The sequence below is a fragment of the Salvelinus alpinus genome, chromosome 10, assembly GCF_045679555.1.
Source record: "Salvelinus alpinus chromosome 10, SLU_Salpinus.1, whole genome shotgun sequence".
NCBI classification, from domain to species: Eukaryota; Metazoa; Chordata; class Actinopteri; order Salmoniformes; family Salmonidae; genus Salvelinus; species Salvelinus alpinus.
The window spans coordinates 50,362,608-50,386,802 of NC_092095.1; the positions used below are offsets into that span (position 1 = coordinate 50,362,608).

General features: G+C 46.8%; 1 protein-coding gene across 1 annotated transcript; it reads right to left on the reverse strand.

The window, feature by feature from the left end:
• LOC139532161 (matrix-remodeling-associated protein 5-like) lies at positions 1-22,906 on the reverse strand. Its single transcript, XM_071329384.1, has 11 exons — positions 22,060-22,906; positions 21,637-21,858; positions 20,914-21,043; positions 18,652-18,890; positions 18,193-18,344; positions 16,127-16,610; positions 6,362-10,257; positions 5,151-6,108; positions 3,241-3,427; positions 2,824-2,966; positions 1-2,463 (listed from the first exon to the last, which is right to left on the reverse strand). Exons 2-11 carry the CDS (start codon positions 21,828-21,830, stop codon positions 870-872), a joined length of 7,977 nt encoding a protein of 2,658 aa, XP_071185485.1. The 5' UTR covers positions 21,831-21,858; positions 22,060-22,906; the 3' UTR covers positions 1-869.
• Between the last annotated feature and the right edge of the window lie 1,289 nt (positions 22,907-24,195).

Here is a 24,195-nt window from a genome sequence, read left to right on the forward strand (position 1 = left end):
GATTTTGAGCTTCTCTTTATTAAAAAACGTGTAAAATTCCTATACATCAGAGTCTTTTAAAGACAAATAATTTAATAATGAGGGCATGTAAAAACATATTAGTATTATTTTATGAGTTGATGTTGACACCTATGTGGGTTGCAAGCAGATCTAAACCATATTGCATGTACAATAATCACAGTAACGGTAATGTGTGAGTCGCTCCTGTAAATAGCAGGGTTAGCGGTCATTAAAAATACTTTTGGTTAAGATAGTAAGATAATATGGATGGTTGTGAAGCAGGTATTCATAATTGTAACACCAGCCATTGTTGCTTAGACCCCTGAAATCGTCCCCATCTCAGCAGTATTGGATATTTTCTGTATCAACAGTATATCATTTAGAATATTTTCATTAATCGAACGTAAAAAGATATTGAGCTACGCTTATCTACACAGTTTGACATAAAATTGTCATTGTCAGCGCAGGAGATGGAAAAGAGAAGCAGCCTACATGGAAAGTCATGTGCTCTCATATACTCATATAATGCTACAAATAGTAATACTACAGTTTTCGCTCTCTATTAAAGTCCTTCATGGCAAAGTGTTTTTTGATGAGTGAAAAATGGCTTTGTCACAAAATGTTTTTTTTTTTAAATGCAGCTGAAACATGGCCTTGAATGACGTCACAGGACACATACAGCACAGCTACTGCATACACAGTAGCTCGTTTGTTTAGCTCCCGATTGGAAAGTGTATCTTTACTTTGCGTTGACAGTGATTCAAAGTCTCTTCAACATCATGTGGACGGATGAAAAGCATTGGCCGTGCTCAGCTCCTTTGGCAGTTTCTTGGGCATATGATAAAAAAAAACGATTTGTCTAAGGCTAATCAGAACACATGTAGATAGGTGGCTTTAGTATCGACCCCTATCGCGTTCCTGGCGGTGCATTTGTAGAAGCCCTGGTCTCTCTGTGTGGGGTTCTGGATGATGAGAGAGCCTTGTGGGTGGAGGTACTTGTTGCCAAAGAGGCGTGGCTGGGCTCTGACCGCTAGCCGCGTCCTATCCGGCGTCTCCCAGGCAATCTCAGCTCGGGGGATCCCCGTGGCAACACAGTTCAGCTGGACCGCCACGCCGCGGCGAGCGTACATCACGGGAGGCGGGCCATTGGTGATGCGAGGCAGGTACGCGATGACGATGACGGGCACGGAGAGCAGGGCGCTGCCGTACTCGTTAGCCGCTCGGCAGATGTAGGAGCCGCGGTCGTAGACGGACGCCTGCTGGATGGCGAGCGTCCCATTGGCCAGTACGGCGTAGCGACCGGCTCTCTGTGGCCGCCCCAGGACCACCCCACTGGGCAGTGTCCACGTCAGCCGGAGGGGGTCCCCCGTAGACAGACAGTGGAGTTGGAGGCTCTCCCCATTCATAATACTGATGGGGGAGTTGTAGCGGTTATTGATCTCTGGTTTCCTCTCCGGGGCTAAAGTAATAGTACGTTCCACTAGCCCGGCTACATTCCTCGCCAGGCAGCGGTACATACCACTCTCAGAGACAGCGGGGTTAGTGATGACCAAGGAGCCGTCAGGTCGGTGGAAGAACTTGGAGAACTGGGCACCCCTCATGAGGGGGGAACCATTAGGGAGGATCCAGGTTACCGTTGGGGGTGCTGGGCCTCCTTCAAAGGAGCAGTTCAGGGTCATGGTACTGCCTACCGTTAGAGAGAGGCTCTCTGTTTTGGGCCCTCTGAGCTGCGGTCTCTCTACCATCTCTTTAACCTCCAGGTGGACCATCAGCCTGGCCTCCCCGCCCTCGTTGCGTGCGATGCAGGCCAGCTGAGCCGAGTCGGTCCCCTTCGGCGAACGTATATCCAACGTACCGTTACGATGCACCGTCATTCTGCTGCCGTAGTATGGCACCGGGAGGATGACGTTCTCCGGTAACACCCACATGACCCGGGGGATGGGTGTCCCCACGGCCTCGCAGGCCAGCATGGTGCGCTGGTCCCTTATAGCCGTCACTCTGATAGTGTTGACCATACCTCTCAGTCCATTGATGGTCGGGGGCGTCACAAAGACTTCCACCCTGGTGACTTTGCGGTCCTGGCCGGCACTGTTCCTAGCTGTGCAGGTGTAGTTACCAGCATCAAAGCGTTGCGCCTTCTTGACCACTAATGTGCCATCATTATGGACCTGGTATTTAGTGGGGGAGGAGGCAATGGCCCGGTTAGTGGGGGATAGCCACGTGATGACTGGGGTCGGCTCTCCCTTGACGCTGCACTTCAGAGACACGGTCTCCCCATAAAGAACCCTGATGACTTCCGGGCTTTGAGTTTTGTCTCTGATGATCGGAGGGTCCGCCACCACCTTGACGTGAACCTTCATCTCATCCTTCCCTATCTGGTTCTCAGCGTAGCAGGTGTAGTCTCCTTCCTCTCTCATCCCCACGTCGTTGGCGTACAACGTCCCGTTGTCGAACACCACGTATCTGGGGGATGGGAGGGGTTGGGTGATTGTTTGAAAATGGTATTTGGGATTCTTATCGACTATGCAGTTAATGTGATTCAATAACAGATTGGGTGTACATACTGTATTATGTGATTCAATAACAGATTGGGTGTTCATACTGTATTATGTGATTCAATAACAGATTGGGTGTACATACTGTATTATGTGAATCAATAACAGATTGGGTGTACATACTGTATTATGTGATTCAATAACAGATTGGGTGTACATACTGTATTATGTGATTCAATAACAGATTGGGTGTACATACTGTATTATGTGATCCAATAACATATTACGTTATGTGTAAAGTTGATGCGATTCACCAAACACCAAGTACCTGCGGGTGCGGCCACCTCTAACCCTACTATCCGTCTGTTTCAGTGTGTTGATCATGGTGCCGTCCGGCAGAGCCCAGCGGATCTCAGGGTTGGGGAGGCCAGACGCTATACAGTCCACCTTCAGGTCTCCTCCATACATCACCTTCAAATTCAAAAATATTTATTGTCTATCCAATCGTACATCAGACAGAAAATCGACCGAAATATTTGCATGACACTCAGATGCAAAACATTAAAATATCACATTAAAAACACCAAGGCTCTGCCCCAAATGGCACCCTAACCCCTATATAGTGCACTATTTTTCACTAAGGCCCATAGGGCTCTGGTCAAAAGTAGTGCACTATACAGGGAATAGGGTGCCATTTTGGGATGTACCCCATTATGTACATAGAAACCTAAGACAAAAGACAGACCTTCTGACTCGCCAGCAGCTGCTTCTGCTCAATCTTGGCCGGCTTGGTCAGCACGTTAACCCTCAGAAGCATGTAGTCGTCCCCCATCTTGTTTCGGGCCACACACAGGTAGTCCCCATCATCTTTCTCTGTCATGGCCTGGATGGCCAGAGAACCATTGGTGAACACCTTTATCCTGGGGTCGAAGCTGAAAACCCACCCAACAAAAACAAGTTGTTATTGTTTATGAATAACAGTATTTCCTGCTGTTAATAGCAACCATTTTAGGTCTTCCTTTGATGGTTTTTCAGCTAACCTTTAGGGAATAGAAAATGTGCCCCTGTATGATTTCACAGTAAATCTTCTCATAACATCTGATGATGATAGTTGATATACAATGTCTTCAGAAAGTATTCATACCCCTTCACTTATTCCACATTTTGTTGTGTTACAGCCTGAATTCAAAATTGCTTAAATATATTTTTTTCACTCATCTACACACAATACCCCATAATGACAAAGTGAAAACATGTTTAGACATTTTTGCTAATATATTGAAAATACATTACATAAATATCTCATTTACATAAGTACTCACACTCTTGAGTCAATACATGTTAGAATCACCTTTGGCAGCAATTACAGCTGTGAGTCTTTCTGGGTAAATCACTAAGAGCTTTGCACACCTGGATTATATAATATTTGCACATTATTATTGAAAGAATTCTTCAAGCTTGGTCAAGTTGATTGTTGATCATTGCTAGACAGCCATTTTCAAGTCTTGCCATACATTTTCAAGCCGATTTAAGTCAAAACTGTAACTAGGCCACTCAGGAACATTCAATGTCGTCTTGTTAAGCAACTCCAGTGTATATTTGGCCTTGTGTTTTAGGTTATTGTTCTACTGAAAGGTGAATTTGTCTTCCAGTGTCTGTTGGATAGCAGACTGAACCAGGCTTTCCTCTAGGATTTTGCCTGTGGTTAGTTATATATATATTTTTTTTATCATAACTTGAAAATATGATGAGTGGTGATGTGTTGTATTGGATTTGCCCCAAACATAACACTTTGTATTCAGGACATAAAGTTAATTTCTTTGCTATATTTTTTGCAGTTTTACTTTAGTGCCTTATTGCAAACAGGATGCATGTTTTGTAACATTTTAATTCTGTACAGGCTTCTTTCTTTTCACTCTGTCATTTAGGTTAGTATTGTGGAGTAACTACAATGTTGTTGATCCATCCTCAGTTTTCTCCTATCACAGCCATTAAACTCTAACTATTTTAAAGACACCATTGGCCTCATGGTGAAATTCCTGAGTGGTTTCCTTCCTCTCCGGCAGGAAGGACGCCTGTATCTTTGTAGTGAATGTGTGTATTGATATACCATCCAAAGTGTAATTAATAACTTCACCATGCTCAAAGGGATATTCAATGTCATTGTTTTTTTTAACCCATCTACCAATAGGTGCCCTTCTTTGCAAGGCATTGGAAAACCTCCCTGGTCTTTGTGATTGAATCTGTGTTTGAAATTCACTGCTCGACTGAGGGAACTTACAGATAATTCTATGTGTGGGGTGCAGAGATGAGGTAGTCATTCACAAATCACGTTAAACACTAATATTGCACACAGTCCATGCATCTTATTATGTGACTTGTTAAGCACATTTTTACTCCTGCCATAACAAAGGGGTTGAATACTTATTGACTCAAGACATTTCAGCTTTTCATTTTTTTAAAATGAATTTGTCAAGATTTCTAAAAACGTAATTCCACGTTGACATAATGGGGTATCGTGTGTAGGCCAGTGACATAGCATCTCAATTTGAATCCATTTTAAATTCAGGCTGTAACAGAACAAAATGTGTAAAAAGTTCAAAGGTATAAATACTTTCTGAAGGCACCGGACATACAGACAATGAAGATGCATACCTGTACTGGGAATCCACTAGTTTCTTAGAGGGGGTCCTCCAGACGATCCTGGGCTCTGGTTTTCCTGTGGCAATGCAGTCGAGCCTCAGAAGCGCCCCGTAGACCACGTCAGACCTCTGGGGAGACGAGGAGGTAATCCTGGCCTTGGTGGAGGATGGGAGTCTCAGTACGGTCAGAATGCTGGTTCTCCTGGAGGCTCCTACCGCATTACTGGCCACACACTCATATCTCCCCGCGTCGCCTTGGCCTAGCCCACGGACGTACAGGGTCCCGTTGGGGAAGACAAAGAAATTACGTCCGTTGACGAACTGCGAGGTGAGGAGCTGGACTCCGTCGGGCGTGGTCCAGCGCATGACGGGCGTAGGGGCTCCTTTGGCGGTGCAGTGGATGTAGGCCGTGCTGCCCTCGGGGAGGGACATGTTCTCATAGCGAGGTTGTTGGATGACTGGAGGCAAGGCTGCCACATGGAGACGGACAGAGACTGTATCGGCTCCCGCCACGCTGCTGCCGATACATTTATAGATCCCTCTGTCTGTGTAGCTGGCCTCGGTTATCCGGAGAGTACCGTTACTGAGGAGGTCCACGTGCTTAGGGCCAGACTGTGGGCCGGGCTGGGGGCCACTGGCTGGGTTGGCAGGGCCCGGGGCTGGGGGCGCAGCGAGGTGGACCCTGTCAGGCAGCACCCAGGTGACCCGGGGCATGGGATGTCCCTGTACCTGGCACTCCAGATCGATGCCGTCCCCGTGGTATACGGTAGCATCGCGGTAGCGCGGCTGGAGCACTCTGGGATGCTGGGCCAGGACCATCAGGGAGACCACCATCTTGTCCATGCCATACTGGTTCTGGACCATACAGAGGTACTGGCCTCGGTCCTGGGGCTGGCTGTTACGGATGATTAATGTGCCGTTGGGATGGACCTCGAACCTCTGGACCCGAGTGTTCTGGGCTACTGTCGCTCCTGCATGAATGAAAATAATGTGTGTTTCAAGACATCGAGCAGATTAAAACAATGCAGATAACTGATTATTTCTGCAACATGGTGTCTGTTGAAACGCATAAGAATGGAGCATAGCTTATATCATGACAAATAGGGTTCTCCTTTTCTGTTACATTAACAGGCTTACATACAGCTGTGTCGTTCTGTAACAGAGGGTGAAGGAGGATGTTCTATGAAGAGGGGAGAACAGAAAAGGAAGTACTGTTATACATACCAGTGGAGACTCTCGTCCAGGAGAGGAAAGGCTTGGGCTCCCCTACAGCCACACAGGGCAGCTGTGCATCCATCTCTGCATTCACTGTCACTGTCCGCACATCCACATTGGTGATCCGGGGCTTCCCTCTTACAACAGGTCCCGCTACGGAGGGTCTCTCACCACCTCCCGACACCCCACCTGATAACCCCTGTGTCTGGGTAGGGGTCTCTGTCCTCTGGCCCCCACTGGACGGACTCTGAGGCCTTGATGAAGACACTGATGAAGTCTGAGAAAAGCTCTTTGTGGCGGTGGAAGCGAGCGTGGTTGTGATGGTCGTCTGTTTGACCATCTGGGTGTTTGTGTTTGTGACTGTCCTGTGGGGTGTTCTGGGTTCTGTGGTGGTTGGTTTAACACCGGTGACTGGATCAGGCTTGATGTCAGTTGACTCTAGTTTAGTAGTGGTGTGGGAGTCGGCTGGTGGCGGTTGTCTGTTGGGGTCAGATCTGGTGATTAGGATGGAGTCTCCTCTGTTGAGGATCGGGTTGTTTCTCTGGTCGGGTTGAGAGATGAGGACTCTCTCTATGTGACTGTCTGGGATGTGGTTGGAGTTGGAGGGAACCTCCACTGTTCTGGATGAAGGTTGGGTCCTGACCCTAGTGGATGGAGTGTTTAGTACAGGGATCTGAGGCCTCACCCTAGAGGGGAAAACTATGGATGTCCTAACTGATGTGGAGGTGACAGGTGACATAGTGGGAGAAACATCCTTTGTTGTAGTAGCAGCAACAGAAACTGCAACATTTTCCACTGGTGTTTGGTCTTTGCCTGTGGTGGAAGTGCTTTCTCTGATGTTATAATGCCCATCAAAGGTTGTTCTGGGCTTAACAGTGGCTGTTTTATCGGGACCAGATCCGCGATGAGAGCTTTCAGATGTCACCGGCCTTTCAGCGGTGCTAACCCGAGCCTTCTCATGTTCTGCCTCCTCATGGAAGGACTCTTTTGTCGAGGCACCCGGGGCGTGTGTTGGGGCGTGTGTTGGGGCGTGTGTTGTGCCGTGTGCGCTGGTTATTTCATGCCGGATGGACGGAGACGCGCTGTCAATCTCTTTGACCGGCGCTTTTTTAACCTCAGTCGTACCTGTTGTATATCGATAGTCTGGTGTGTCGAGCTGTCCATCTGCTGGCACTCCCGGGCGAGTGTTGCGATTCTCCGGGGACTTGTCAGGACTTGGGACAGGGTGAAGGTCTACAGTAGCGCTGCCTCCCCTTTGTGTTGTCTCGGTTGGTTTAACTGTAGGACGGGGGGTGCTTGTAAAATTCCCCTGACGGGCTGTCGTGTGCACAACCGAGTGCTCTGGAACTGGGCTCTGAGTGTTCGGAGTCTGAGAGGCTCTTTCTGGGGCTGTTCTGTGATGGCTGCTCTGGGATGTTTGTTTATGTGTTTCTGTTAAAGAGGTTGTAGGAGACGCCGGTGGGGCTGTTGTGCTCCCGAACAGTGGTTTGGCGTGTGGTGAAAGGGTGTCCTTTGTCTCGGAGCGAGTTGTAGGTGAGGGGTCAATCCCGTCTTCGTATAAAGAGACTACTGTGTTCCCTTCGTGACTCACTCTGCCTGATGACGTCGTTTGGCTGCCCGTCGATGGAACTGCGGTATTAAACCTGTCCGTCATGCTTTTGGCATTGTCGAACGCTTCTATTTTAATCCATGTGGCAGTGGTTGCCTTGGTAATTATTGGGAGGGCGTCCTTGGGCGTGGCTGCGGTTGTAAAATCACTTCTCAACGGATTATTAGGCTTTGGCTTCTTTCTGCCCGTATTGGGCCGTCTTCTCCTGCCCCCACCCCCGTTCCTCCTCCTGGAGTTCTGGTTTCTGAGTCGAGTAGCCACCTCACCTGGAGTTTCCTTCCTCATATACACAGCTGAAGTGAGCTCGGTTGTGGGAGAGGGTGTGCTGAGTGGAAGATGTGTTATATTAGACCTTGTATGCTGCTTTAGCTGAGTAGGTGTGTCTAGTTTAGCAGTTGTGCTCTGAGTCTCAGTGAGAGAGTGGTCAAATTCATCTCTCTCTGTTTCCGATTCAGAGTACCCTCTAACTGTGGTGGTGGTGAGTGATGGGTCAAGTTCAGCTCTGTCTAAATATGCGTCACTTCCTTCATTAAAGCTGCTATCAACACTGGGTCCGTTAGCGTCTTTCTCCCCCTGATTATCCTCAGACGTGGGTGAGATATCAGACTCTGTAGCCGCAACATCTGTAGTCAAAGCGGTGGTGGTGGTGCTTTGATTTTCTCCTTGTAAAGAAGGGTTGTACGAAGAACTGGTCAAGACGTTCACATGCAGCTGACCCAGGGTCTGGGAGTGTGTGTGTGTGACTGTGTGCCTGCCTTGCGTCTCTGTGTGTGTGACAGTGTTACTGAGCTGCTGGGGAACAGATGTGACAGGCTCTGTGACCGGCTGCGTGAAAAGTGCATGATTTGTGGCTGTATCCACATCTGAGTCTGTAGTGTAAGTAGTGTGTCGAGTGGGTATATGCGGTATAGTAGTGGGTGTGTATAGCTCCTCCTCCTCTTCCTCATGTAGGTCGTCTGTTGATCCCTCTATGTTGTAAGGAGACTCTGTCTGCTTAGCGCTAGCTGTTGTTGTTGACTCTTGCTTCTTCTTTGTGGTGAGGTGAGTTGAGCTGGGTGTTATGTTAGTGTTACCCTGTCCGTTCTTGTCACGGATTTTGGCCAAAATGTCCGCCCACTTCTCCGGGTCTATATTTTTGTTTGCCACGTTAATCCTCCTCCTCGTCCCCACTGTGTTTTTCTTGTCTTCATCATTTGTCCCTGTCGTGGTTGGTTTTCTAGGTACAGCAGGTCGCCTCCATGTGTTTCTAAATGGATGACCACCACCCCTGTTTGAACTTTGACCTCTCCTCCGATTCATTAGCCCCACACGGCTCAGGGATGAGGAGGAGGAGAAAGATGAGGAGGAAGGCGAGGAGGGGACTTCCTCCTGTGTGTCGTCATTGTCCCCTGATGCCTCCTCAGTGTCCCCCATGGGGGCTTTGACCCTGGTGTTGACCCCTGAAGCAGACTGTGGCCTCATTCTCCTCAGTGGTCGTATCTCTGCTCCTAACTGTCTGGTGAGAGTCACCTTAGTCGCCAGGGAATACACACCATGCTGGTTCATGGCCACACACTTATAATATCCACTGTCTGTCAGTCGACTCTCTGGGACTCTCAGAGTTCCGTTGGAATACACCAGCGCTCTAGAAGAGTTGGCTCTGTGACTCACTATGCTGCTGTCAGGAAGGATCCAGTTAATCTCAGGGTCAGGAGAGCCAGACACGACACAGTTTAGAGTGAGAGGGACACCGGTGAACCCCTCTACGAGGGTAGGCACCGTCTCATCCCCTCCAAGAGGGGGAGGACTGGAGGACTCCTCGACCATCAGGCGGAAAGGGAGGACACTGAGGTCGTCAGAGACCTGGGCGATACAGTAATATATCCCTGAGTCTGAGTGTCCTACAGCTTTAATATCCAACCTACCGGTGCTCAACACTGACACCCTGTTGTCTGGGCTGCTGTACAGTGCCTCCAGCTGGGTCCCGTCTGGCAGCATCCAGCGAACCACTGTGTCTCCTGAGCTCAACACGTTACAGTCCATTACAGCAGGGCTGCCCACTACAACACTCAGCACCGTCCTGGTAGTGTTTGTGTTCTCTATCATGACCCATGTCCTACGGTGTCTGCGCTCCAGCTCAGGCTCCACGGTCTGTGTGAGGTGGGTGCTGAGGATCAGCTTGACGCTCTTCCCAGTGGACTGGGGCCTGTTCAGCTGCAGGTCCACAGAGCTCTGCATCAGCCAGGATGGTTGAGCTACCATGTTAGCCTTAACCCCTGTGTAGTACAATGCGTCTCTCTCCAGGTCCTGCCTGTACCTGGAGATCAAGAAGTTTGAGTTTATTAGAAAAAAAACACATAACATAAAACATAACATAGCAGTATGAAATTAGATGCTCTATATCACGTATTGAACTCAAGGCCCATTCAATCCAGCCTGCGGGTGGTTTGATTATTATTAATATATACAATACCAGTCAAAAGTTTGGGCACACCTACTAATTTTCTACACTAGAAAATAATAGTGAAGACCTCAAAACTATGAAATAACACATATGGAATCATGTAGTAACCCAAAAAGTGTTAAACAAATCAAAATATATTTTACATTTGAGATTCTTTAAAGTAGCCACCCTTTGCCTTGATGACAGCTTTGCACACTCTTGGCATTCTCTCAACCAGCTTCACATGGAATGCTTATCCAACAGTCTTGAAGGAGTTCCCACATATGCTGAGCACTTCTTGGCTGCTTTTCCTTCACTCTGCGGTACAACTCATCCCAAACCATCTCAGTTGGGTTGAGGTCGGGTGATTGTGGAGGCCAGGTCATCTGATGAAGCACTCCATCACTCTCCTTCTTGGTCAAATAGCCCTTACACAGCCTGGAGGTGTGTTTTGGGTCATTGTCTTGTTGAAAAAAAAATGATACTCCCCCTAAGTGCAAACCAGATGGGATGGCGTATCACTGCAGAATGCTGTGGTAGACATGCTGGTTAAGTGTGTCTTGAACTCTAATCAATCACCGACAGTGTCACCAGCAAAGCACCATCACACCTCCTCCTCCATGCTTCACGGTGGGAACCACACATGTGGAGATCATCCGTTCACCTAGTCTGCGTCTCACAAAGACACGGCGGTTGGAACCCCAAAAATTTGGGCTCATCAGACCAAAGTACAGATTTCCACCGGTCTAATGTCCATTGCTCGTGTTTCTTGTCCCAAGCAAGTCTCTTCTTCTTATTGGTGTCCTTTAGAAGTGGTTTATTTGCAGCAATTCAACCATGAAGGCCTGATTCACGCATTCTCCTCTGAACAGTTGATGTTGAGATGTGTCTGTTACTTGAACTCTGTGAAGCATTTATTTGGGCTGCAATTTCTGAGGCTGGTAACTCAAATGAACTTATCCTCTGCAGCAGAGGTAACTCTGGGTCTTTCTTTCCTGTGGCGGTCCTCATGAGAGCCAGTTTCATCATAGCGCTTGATGATTTTTGCGACTGCACTTGAAGAAACTTTAAAAGTTCTTGAAATTTTCCAAATTGACTGACCTTAATGTCTTAAAGTAATGATGGACTGTCGTTTCTCTTGCCTATTTGAGCTGTTCTTGTTATAATATGGGCTCTGTCTTTTACTAAATTGTCACACCCTGATCTGTTTCACCTGTCCTTGTCATTGTCTCCACCCCCCACGAGGTGTCGCCCATCTTCTCCATTATCCCCTGTGTATTTATACCTGTGTTCTCTGTTTGTCCGTTGCCAGTTCGTCTTGTTTGTCGAGTCAACCAGTGTTTTTGTTCTCAGCTCCTGCTTTCCCCAGTCTCTCTTTTCTCGCCCTCCTGGTTTTGACCCTTGCCTGTCTTGACTCTGAGCCCACCTGCCTGACCACTCTGCCTGCCCCTGACCGCCGACCTGTACCTTTGCCCTACCTCTGGATTATTGACCTCTGCCTACCCTGACCCTGAGCCTGCCGTCTGTCCGGTACCGTTGCCCCACCTCTGGTTTACTGACCCCTGCCTGCCTTGACTTGTCTATTGCCTGCCCCTGTTGGATTATTAAACCATTGTTAATTCAACGTGTCTGCATCTGGGTCTTACCTTGATTCCTGATACAAATAGGGCTATCTTCTGTATACCACCCATACCTTGTCACAACACAACTGCCTGCCTTGACCTGTCTATTGCCTGCCCCTGTTGGATTATTAAACCATTGCTCAAACACATTAAGAAGGAAAGAAATTACACAAATTAACTTTTAACAAGGGACACTTGTTAATTGAAATGCATTCCAGGTGACTACCTCATGAAGCTGGTTGAAAGAATGCCAAGAGTGTGCAAAGCTGTCATCAAGGCAAAGGGCACCAAAGAACATGGCTGACGTTTTAAATTCTCCCGACCAATTGTGCTATTTTATTTAATTTTTTTGCGTTTTGTGTAACTTATTTTTTCACTTATTGTGTACATAATGTTACTGCTACCGTCTCTTATGACCGAAAATAACTTCTGGACATCAGAAAAGGGATTACTCACCATGGACTGGAAGAAACTTTTTCCTAAAACGAGTCCGACGAGAAGGATATCCTGCTTTCACTGGAATAGGTCCAGATCCACACCTTTTGTGTGAAGAAAAGACGCCGGAAAAGGGGACGCAGATCGGGGATCCTTCTGAGAATTCGGAGGCTAGCGAGTAAACTCCCAATGCCTTCCATTCTTCTTGCTAACGTGCAATCATTGGAAAATAAAATTGATGACCTACTATTAAGATTATCCCTCCAACGGGACATTAAAAACTGTAACATCTTATGTATCACCGAGACGTGGCTGAACGAAGATACGGACAATATAGAGCTAGCGGGATTTTCCATGCACCAGCAGAACAGAGACGCTACCTCTGGTAAGACGAGGGGTGGGGGTGTGTGTCTTTTTGTCAATAACAGCTGGTGCGCGATGTCTAATATTAAAGAAGTCTCGAGGTATTGCTCACCTGAGGTAGAGTACCTTATGATAATCTGCAGTCCACATTATCGAGTTCTCATCTGTATTATTCGTAGCTGTCTATTTACCACCACAAAACGAAGCTGGCACTAAGACCGCTCTCAGCCAACTCTATAAGGCCATAAGCAAAGAAGAAAATGCTCACCCAGAAGCGGCGCTCCTAGTGGCCGGGGACTTTAATGCAGGCAAACTTAAATCAGTTTTACCACATTTTTTACCAGCATGTCACATGTGCAACCAGGGGGAAAAAATCCTAGACCACCTTTACTCCACACACAGAGATGCATACAAAGCTCTCCCCACCCTCCATTTGGCAAATCTGACCAGTATTCTATCCTCCTGATTCCTGCTAACAAGCAAAAACTAAAGCAGGAAGTACCTGTGACTCGCTCAATGCGGAAGTGATCAGATGACGCGGATGCTACACTACAGGACTGTTTTGCTAGCACAGACTGGAATATGTTCCGAGATTCATCCAATGGCATTGAGGAATACACCACCTCAGTGATCGGCTTCATCAATAAGTGCATCGATGACGTCGTACCCACAGTGACTGTACGTACATATCCCAACCAGAAGCCATGGATTACAGGCAACATCCACATCGAGCTAAAGGCTAGAGCTGCCGCTTTCAAGGAGCTGGAGACTAATCCGGATGCTTATAATAAATTCCGCTATGCCCTCAGACGAACCATCAAACAAGCAAAGCGTCAATACAGGATTAAGATTGAATCCTACTACACCGGCTCTGAAGCTCGTCGAATGTGGCAGGGCTTGAAAACTATTACGGACTACAGAGGGAAACCCAGACACGAGCTGCCCAGTGACGCGAGCCTACCAGACGAGCTAAATGCCTTTTATGCCTCGCTTTCGAGGCAAGCAACACTGAGCATGCACAAGAGCACCAGCTGTTCTGGATGACTGTGTGACAACGCTCTTGGTAGCCGATGTGAACAAAACCTTTAAACAGGTCAACATTCACAAAGCCTCTGGGCCAGACGGATTACCAGGACATGTACTCAAAGCATGCGCGGCTCAACTGTCACGTGTCTTCATTGACATTTTCAACCTCTCCCTGACCGAGTCTGTAATACCTACATGTTTCAAGCAGACCACCATAGTCCCTTTGCCCAAAGAAGCGAAGGTAATCCAAACTTCCGAATACTGCCCCCTAGCCCGAAGAAGTTAAGGATCAGCATGGTAGACGTGTTGTTGCCTACTCTTACCACCTGGGGGCGGCCCGTCAGGAAGTCCAGGATCCAGTTGCAGAGGAAGGTGTTTAGTCCCAGAGTCCTTAGCTTAGTGATGAGCTTTGTGGGCACTATGGTGTTGAACGCTGAGCTGTAGTCAATGAACAGCATTCTCACATGGGTGTTCCTTTTGTCCAGGTGAGAAAGGGCAGTGTGGTGTGCGATTGCGATTGCATCATTTATGGATCTGTTGGGGCAGTATGCGAACTGGAGTGAGTCCAGTTAACACAGGGGCCCCTCAGGGGTGTATACTTAGTCCCCTCCTGTATTCCCTGTTAACCCACGACTGCGTGGCCAAACACGACTCCAACGCCATCATTAAGTTTGCTGACGACACAACAGTGGTAGGCCGGATCACCGACAATTATGAGACGACCTATAGGGACGAGGTCAGAGAACTGGCAGTGTGGTGCCAGGACAACAACCCCTCCCTCAATGTGAGCAAGACAAAGGAGCTGATTGTGGACTACAGGAAAAGGCGGGCCGAACAGGCCCCCATTAACATCGACAGGGTTGTAGTGGAGTGAGTCGATATTTCAAGTTCCTTGGTGTCCACATCACCAACAAACTATCATGGTCCAAACATACCAAGACAGTCGTGAAGAACGCACGACAAAACGACACAACAGTGGTTTGGCATGGGTCCCCAGATCCTCAAAAGGTTCTACAGCTACACCATCGAGAGCATCCTGACCGGTTGCATCACCGCCTAGTATGGCAACTGCTCGGCATCTGACCATAAGGCGCTACAGAGGGTAGTGCGAACGGCCCAGTACATCACTGGGGCCAAGCTTTCTGCCATCAAGGACCTATATAATAGGCGGTGTCAGAGGAAAGACCATAAAATTGTCAGAGACTCCAGTCACCCAGTTATAGACTGTTTTCTCTGCTACCGCACGGCAAGGTGTACCGGAGCGCCAAGTCTAGGATTAGACTGCTGAACAATTCATAAAAATCGCAGCCGGACAATTTACATTGACCCCTTTCCCTTTTGTACACTGCTGCTACTTGATGTTTGTTTGTTACCTATGCATAGTCACTTCGCCTCCACCTACATGTACAGATTACCTCAACTGGCCTGTACCCCTACACACTGACTCGGTACCGGTGCCCCCTGTATATAGCCTCGTTATTGTTATTTTTATTGTGTTACTTTTTATTATTACTTTTTATTTTAGCCTACTTGGTAAATATTTTTTAAGTAAGCATTTCCCGGTAAAGTCTACACTTATTGTATTCGGCGCATGTGGCAAATAAAGTTTGATTTGATTTGGCTACTTTAAAGAATCTAAAATCTAAAATATATTTAGATTTGTTTAACACTTTTTTGGTTACTACATGATTCCATATGTGTTATTTAATAGTGTTGATGTCTTCACTATTATTCTATAATGTAGAAAATAGTAAAAATAAAGAAAAACCCTGGAATGATTAGGTTTGTCCAAACTTTTGACTGGTACTGTATATTAATTTATTTTTGTGGGAAAAAACCATCCCAATCAACATTTAAATGACTAAAACCAAGTCAAGACTGTGTAGAAATGATAATGGACCTACATTTACAGTCTCTTCACTCTGTCCAGCTAGCTAACAGTCATCTAAACGAAAGCTAGACAGTCAGGGAGCATCGAAAAATAGAGTGAGTACAATCTTTTGCACATTTTGATGGCGAGGAAATACAATTCATCATAAGTGTGGCCCTCCGGACCTCGGTGAAGACCGAATGCGGCCGATGGGGAAAATTAGTTTGACAACCGTGCCCTGTATTGAGGACCACTCTAAAATGAACACATAAAATCACATAATAATCACATATGGGCAAATCCTAACTTCCACAAATGTTCACGTGCATTGATCTCATTGTATGACTAAGTGCAAATGTTACTCAAGTAGAAGTTGGAATTTGGCCCATAATGATAAGTTAAAAAGCGGTTTCTTAATCCAGCCTACCTGTAGCTGGGCACCGGCTCCTTAGTCAGCATGATCTCTCTCTGCAGGTGAGCGGGCGTGTCGCTATAGTAGGCGATCAGCCTCCAGAGTCTCTCATAATTGTCCCTGTTGATGGGACACCCTAGATCCACGGAGATACTCACATTATAGGCCAGCTGCAGAGGGTTGACCTGCTCCCAGCTGACCTTAGACGACTCCCCGCGGGGCTCTCCGACGCTGCACTCCAGATCCACTTTGTTCCCATGCTCGTCCGTCAGGCCTAGGGTAATGTTGCCGAACGACCCCTTGAACTCCTCCAGGGTCATGACCTCTGTCTCTGTGTCCTCTTGGGTCGTAGGTCGATCAGGGGAGGTGATAACGGGGCTAGAGCAGACCAGTGTGTCCAGGCCCAGGACTTCTTTCATTCGTACGTTCTTTGGGGAGTAACACATAAAGCAGAGCTGACCTCCTGGGTAGGCCCTGTCCTTTTTACACTTCAGCACACCTATAAAGAAAGGAAAATGAGAGGGAACATTAACATCATTATTCAATGTTTGGAATTCCAAATGTGAAGTTTGGTTAGGTTTTGGACATACATTTTTACGGGACAAATGTGTAAAATGACAGCTGCCTTATGCTTTGAGCATTGATCCAATTGTATCCGCCATCACTGACGAATACGTACATTCACTGAGTAGCTGGTAAATGAAATAAACTCAGCAAAAAAAGAAACGTCCCTTTTTCAGGACCCTGTCTTTCAAAGATAATTCGTAAAAATCCAAATAACTTCACAGATCTTCATTGTAAAGGGTTTAAACACGGTTTCCCATGCTTGTTCAATGAACCATAAACAATTAATGAACATGCACCTGTGGAACGGTCATTAAGACACTAACAGCTTACAGACCGTAGGCAATTAAGGACACAGTTATGAAAACGTAGGACACTAAAGAGGCCTTTCTAATGACTCTGGAAAAACACCAAAAGAAAGATGCCCAGGGTCTCTGACCATCTGTGTGAACATGCCTTAGGCATGCTGCAAGGAGGCATGAGGACTGCAGATGTGGCCAGGGCAATAAATTGCAATGTCCGTACTGTGAGACACCTAAGATAGCGCTACAGGGAGACAGGACGGACAGCTGATCGTCCTCGCAGTGCCAGACCACGTGTAACAACACCTGCACAGGATCGGTACATCCGAACATCACACCTGCGGGACCGGTACAGGGTGGCAACAACAACTGTCCGAGTTACATCAGGAACACACAATTCCTCCATCAGTGCTCAGACTGTCCGTAGTAGGCTGAGAGAGGCTGGACTGAGGGCTTGTAGGCCTGTTGTAAGGCAGGTCCTCACCAGACATCACCGGCAACAACGTCGCCTATGGGCACAAACCCACCGTCGCTGGACCAGACAGGACTGGCAAAAAGTGCTCTTTGCTGACGAGTCGCGGTTTTGTCTCACCAGGGGTGATGGTCAGATTCGCGTTTATCATCGAAGGAATGTGCGTTACACCAAGGCCTGTACTCTGGAGTGGGATCGATTTGGAGGTGGAGGGTCCGTCATGGTCTGGGGCGATGTGTCACAGCATTATCGGACTGAGCTTGTTGTCATTGCAGGCAATCTCAACGCTGTGCATTACAGGGAAGACATCCTCCTCCCTCATGTGGTACCCTTCCTGCAGGCTCATCCTGACATGACCCTCCAGCATGACAAAGCCACCAGCCATACTGCTCATTTTGTGCGTGATTTCCTGCAAGACAGGAATGTCAGTGTTCTGCCATAGCCAGCGAAGAGCCCGGGTCTCAATCACATTGGGCACGTCTGGGACCTGTTGGATTGGAGGGTGAGGGCTAGGGCCATTCACCCCAGAAATGTCCGGGAACTTGCAGGTGCCTTGGTGGAAGAGTGGGGTAACATCTCACAGCAAGAACTGGCAAATCTGGTGCAGTCCATGAGGAGGAGATTTATGTCTCAGTTGTTGAATCTTGTTATGTTCATACAAATATTTACACATGTTAAGTTTGCTGAAAATAAACGCAGTTGACAGTGAGAGGATGTTTCTTTTTTAGCTGAGTTTACATAACCTGGTGAGTTTTTGTCCCAGTCGGCGAACCACTTCATCCTGCAGTCACATGTCCAGGGGTTCCCATGCAGGAATAGGTTCTCCAGCTGGGGCATTCCTCCCAGCAGCTTCTGGGGCAGCGAGGTCAGCCTGTTCTCCGACAGGTACAGGTGCCTGATGTATCGATAAAGAGACAGGAGGGACATTATAACATTAGCTTCAGGAACGTCTTGGCTCCATCTCAATTCCTCTTTCCGTGATTCCTCACATCATATTTCCTTGCCTCATTTTCAACTGCATTAGAGAAGGTACAAGGTCCCGCCCCTCTGACTTTCCTCTACAATGGGTTTTGAGAAGGCGGTGAGGAGAGAGGACGCAAATAATCTATGAAAGATGAATCGAGAAAGTGCCCGATACTAAGATAAAACCAAATATTGTCCAGAGCATTATGGGTACTGTAGTTCATAATGCTAGGCTTCACCTTAGGGTGGAGACGTGGAAGTGTCCCATCATGGAGAAGGTGGAAAAGGTAGAGGGGTGGAGCTGCTGCAGTCTGTTCCCCTCCAGCTGTAGGAGACGTAGGGAGGTGAGGCCCTGGAAGGTGTCTGGGTGAATGAACTCCAGATGGTTGTGGTCCAGGTGGAGTCTGGTCAGAGACCACAGACCCTGGAGAGTGTGTCTGTTGATCTCCTTCAGTTTGTTATAGCTCATCTTCAGCATCTGAGGGGAAGAAAGGCAGAGGTGAGTGAGTTATCATCCTAATAGAATAGATCAGGGTTTCCCAAACTTCAAATAACCAACTCATCGTCAAGTTTAGATTATTTGAATCAGCTGCGTAGTGCTAGGGCAATAACCATAACGTGCACCCAGGGGGTGCCAGGGTGCAGGACAGAGTTTAGGAAACTCTGGAATAGAGTATAGTAGAATGGAGTAGAATATAATAATAGAATGGAACAATTGCCTGGTACTATACTCTATATCCTACTGTACAGTACTGAGGTGATATTTCATGTCAATCAACATTTCCTGTTTATTACTGGAAGCACAGCCACGAGCTGCCCAGTGACACGAGCCTACCAGATGAGCTAAATTACTTCTATGCTCGATCGAGGCAAGCAACACCGAAGCATGCATGAGAGCATCAGCTGTTCCGGACGACTGTGTGATCACGCTCTCCGTAGCCGATGTGAGTAAGACCTTTAAACAGGTCAACATTCAAAGACGTATTACCAGGACGTGTACTCCGAGCATGCGCTGACCAACTGCCAAGTGTCTTCACTGACATTTTGACTACCGACCCATAGACTCACGTCTGTAGCCATGAAGTGCTTAATAAGGCTGATAATGGCTCACATCAACACCATTATCCCAGAAACCCCAGACCCACCATAATTTGCAACCGGCCAAACAGATCAACAGATGATGCAATCTCTATTGCACTCCATACTGCCCTTTCCCACCTGGACAAAAGGAATACCTACGTGAGAATGCTATTCATTAACTACAGCTCTGCATTCAACACCATAGTGCCCTCAAAGCTCATCACTAAGCTAAGGACCCTGGGACTAAACACCTCCCTCTGCAACTGGATCCTGGACTTCCTAACCGGCCGCCCCCAGGTGGTAAGGGTAGGTAACAACACATCTGCCACGCTGATCCTCAACACGGGGTCCCCTCAGGGGTCCGTGCTCAGTCCCCTCCTGTAATCCCTGTTCACTCATGACTGCATGGCCAGGCATGACTCCAACACCATCATTAAGTTTGCGGATGAAACAACAGTGGTAGGCCTGATCACCGACAACAATGAGACAGCCTATACAGAGGAGGTCAGAGACCTGGCCGTGTGGTGCCAGGATAACAACCTTTCACTCAACGTGATCAAGACAAAGGAGATGATTGTGGACTACAGGAAAAGGAGGACCAAGCACACCATTCTCATTGATGGGGCTGTAGTGGAGCAGGTTGACAGCTTCAAGATCCATGGTGTCCACATCACCAACAAACTAACATGGTCCAAACACACCAAGACAGTCGTGAAGAGGGCACGACAAAGCCTATTCCCCCTCAGGAGACTGAAAAGATTTGGCATGGGTCCTCAGATCCTCTAAAAGTTCTACAGATGCACCATCGAGAGCATCCTGACTGGTTGCATCACTGCCTGGTATGGCCTCTGACCACAAGGCACTACAAAGGGTAGTGCGAATGGCCCAGTACATCACTGGGGCCAAGCTTCCTGCCATCCAGGACCTCTATACCATGCGGTGTCAGAGGAAGGCCCTAAAAATTGTCTCTCTGCTTGTTCTCTCTGCTACCACACGTCAAGCGGTACCGGAGGGCCAAGTCTAGGTCCAAAAGGCTTCTTAACAGCTTCTACCCCCAAGCCATAAGACTCCTGAACAGCTAATCAAATGGCTACCCAGACTATTTGCATTTAATTATTTATAAATAGTCACTTTAACTCTACCTACATGTACATATTACCTCAATTACCTCAACTAAACTGTGCCCCCGCACATTGACTCTGTACCGGTACCCCCTGAATATAGCCTCGCTACTGTTTATTTTACTGCTGCTTTTTAATTATTTTAATTTATAAAAAAAATACTTATCTATTTTTTTTTTTACTTAACACACATTTTTATTAAAACTGCATTGTTGGTTTAGGGCTTATAAGTAAGCATTTCACTATAAGGTATGTTGTATTCGGGCGCATGTGACAAATACAATTTGATTTGATTTGTACCTGTAAGGACATGAGATCCCTGAAGGCTCCGTTGGGAATGTTGTAGAGATCGTTCCCATGCATCATCAGAAGCTCCAGCTTCCTCAACCCAGACAGAGAGGTCTGAGTCACGTGGTTTATGGTGTTAAACCTACAGGAAACAAACAACGACACAAGAAATTAATGACTGACTATTAACTTACTTGACTTGTTCTTTGTGGAGCAACGTGCCTTCATTTCTGACTATATAAGAAGACACTGTTAAAGACCTGACGGAACTTAAGACCACGTGATCCAAACATTGTCAATAAAGGTGGTACTGTAGTTGGGAACATATACAGTGGGTGGGCTTCTCTGTTCTTTTTAAGAAATGGCTAAAGCTCATATGTGAAATGACTGGGGTAATAAGCATATAATAAGATTACATCAGACTTCACTGAAGGCATATTTACTTGTGAGTTGCAGAGAGATTAATTTCAGTCACATGCTAAGCACATTTGAACAAGTACTTAACTATAAACAATTCGAAAGGCCTCTAATGAAAAGTGACTATTTTTGATTGCTTTTTTTATTTTTTTTATTGGTCTACAACGCACATGCATAAATAAAAATCGTATACTTTATGCACTTCACATTTTACCCATATTGTACGTCTATCGGTATAAGTTACTGTGCATGATGCTTGTTTTTTAGGCCTACGGTCTCATTGCGGGTCATTGAATAAAGCCTATCCACCAGGCTTACCCCAGGTTCATGCGCTCCACTTGTCTGGGTATGCCGGCGGGCACGGTGAGCAGGGAACGGAACGTGCAGTGCACCTCTGTGGCCTGAGGGCACGTGCACTGGCGCGGGCAGGGGAGACTTGTAACTGGCGCCATCAGCATGGACAGTATCAATATGAATGCGGCGGGACGGGCCATCTTCAGCTGCGCATCCATCCACCACAAAGTGTTCCTATCACTGGAGCTGGTCGAGAGTTACAGATGAATTATAGGCCTATTTCAGTAGTACCCAAATACAAATGAAAAGGTGATCTCTGACAAAATACCTCACAGTAGAGAAAATCGATAGACTACGCGCGAAATTAGTGACCACTGTATGAACGCAACTTTACGCACATCAAACATGGTATGACCTGAACCGAAAGGAAAATGTTAAACATCTCACCTTATAATATAATGTATTAACCTTTATTTAGATCCAGACTCACTGTATCCCATTTTACCATGGCTTTGGTTTCTCCTCAATGCCACTCCTCACGAAGCGCATAACTCCATAGTTATACAGTCCTATAATGACAAACTCCCCAAAGAATAAAATCGTTACAAGAAATTCCGATGTAAAATCCGTAGACAAAAATGCGCAAAGGACTTCGATAGACTGTTTGAAGTATCCGTTTTGTTTCGTGTGTAGCCCTTGAGAAACTTCGCAAAGAAAATTACACTTTTGCCCAAAACTTTACAGTGCATGATGCGCCTTCCACCGACAGCGAGGGATGAGTGAATGGCTAATCGTTTCCAACATACAGTCAGCTTTGAGAAGCAGAAGGACCCAATGAGGGGTGACAAAGTGAGATAGAGGTAAGAGACGGCAACTGCTGAAGTCGGCTACAGTAGGTCGTTACAATAAGGATATCGTTTTTCCATTCAACTACGTGCATAATCATTGTGTCATCACATTGACAGTTGGCCACTTACAGGACTGCTGCTTTGAGACTTTATCTTCATTAAAATGTATGAATTCATTTATAAAAAAATAAGGGAGATACCAACAGCCTACTCCTTTTCTCTGTTGTACTTCTCTGCTGTGGAGGGAGATACCAACAGCCTACTCCTTTTCTCTGTTGTACTTCTCTGCTGTGGAGGGAGAGACCAACAGCCTACTCCTTTTCTCTGTTGTACTTCTCTGCTGTGGAGGGAGATACCAACAGCCTACTCCTTTTCTCTGTTGTACTTCTCTGCTGTGGAGGGAGAGACCAACAGCCTACTCCTTTTCTCTGTTGTACTTCTCTGCTGTGGAGGGAGAGACCAACAGCCTACTCCTTTTCTCTGTTGTACTTCTCTGCTGTGGAGGGAGATACCAACAGCCTACTCCTTTTCTCTGTTCTACTTCTCTGCTGTGGAGGGAGATACCAACAGCCTACTCCTTCTCTCTGTTCTACTTCTCTGCTGTGGAGGGAGATACCAACAGCCTACTCCTTTTCTCTGTTGTACTTCTCTGCTGTAGACCACCATGTGAGGTAACCTACTAAGTGAAGGGAGCAGACAGACCCAAGGTAAAGTTTATGTTGGTTTTACAGCCCTGTCATTTAACATCTCCCCCTCTACCACACAACACACACAGTACTGTGTCAGCAAGCACATGTGCCATTTGCAAGCATTTCAGGAACCACAAACAGTCTGTCACACTGGTCCCTCTATCCCCATATCCCCTTAGTTGATTTGGTGTTTATAGGACAGACTTTTAGAACATGTAAATCAGATCAAGTGTGTGTGTGTGTATGCTTGTAGGGTGAGGTCTATATAAAAGTTCAGAAAATCTGACCCCTGGGGACTGACCTCACATTATAGTCCTTTAACCCACCAGTAGGAAGTCTTGTGGCTGAGGGAGGCAGCGGACCCTATTGACCTGCTCTGTGTGATCATGTCAACCTTGAGGAGCGAAGAGTTCAATGTTTCCCAGGGGGTCAGAGAGCTTGAGAAGCCTGTGTGTTCGACCAAACGCCTGAGATATGTCAGACTGTGATCCTGTCCCGACATCCATCACCGTGTCACTTCAACAACCAATAGCACACAGCTGCACCAAAGCCACATGTAGGTGCGGCCAATATCAAAGTGCCAAGAGGGGGACCTAAAGTACAGAGTCAACTCAGTCAAGTACCACACACATTGCGTCATCTTGACAAGTTGGCCCAAAAGTCAGATAGCTTGTGCAAGATATCCTCTTTAAAGAGCATACATACACATATAGTAGATTTCATTTGATGATGGTTAATGTTCTGGGATTTCCACTCTGGAGATCTGTAAAAGAAGATGAGAAATGTATCATGAAATTAATATTGGAAATACTTGATTGATGGCGATTGTGCATGCCACCAAAATGATACATTCCCCTCATAGACTAATTACTGGTACCATACCCTTTGCCAAGAGTGGAAAGATATCATTGTGAATTATGACTATGCACTTGCATTACTCACTTGCATTACTTTGCCTTTTGCAAGTTACTACAATGTGTTATCTCTTAACATGCCATTAATATTATTTTTGGCTTTCTAGTGCAGGTTCAGATACAGCATCATTA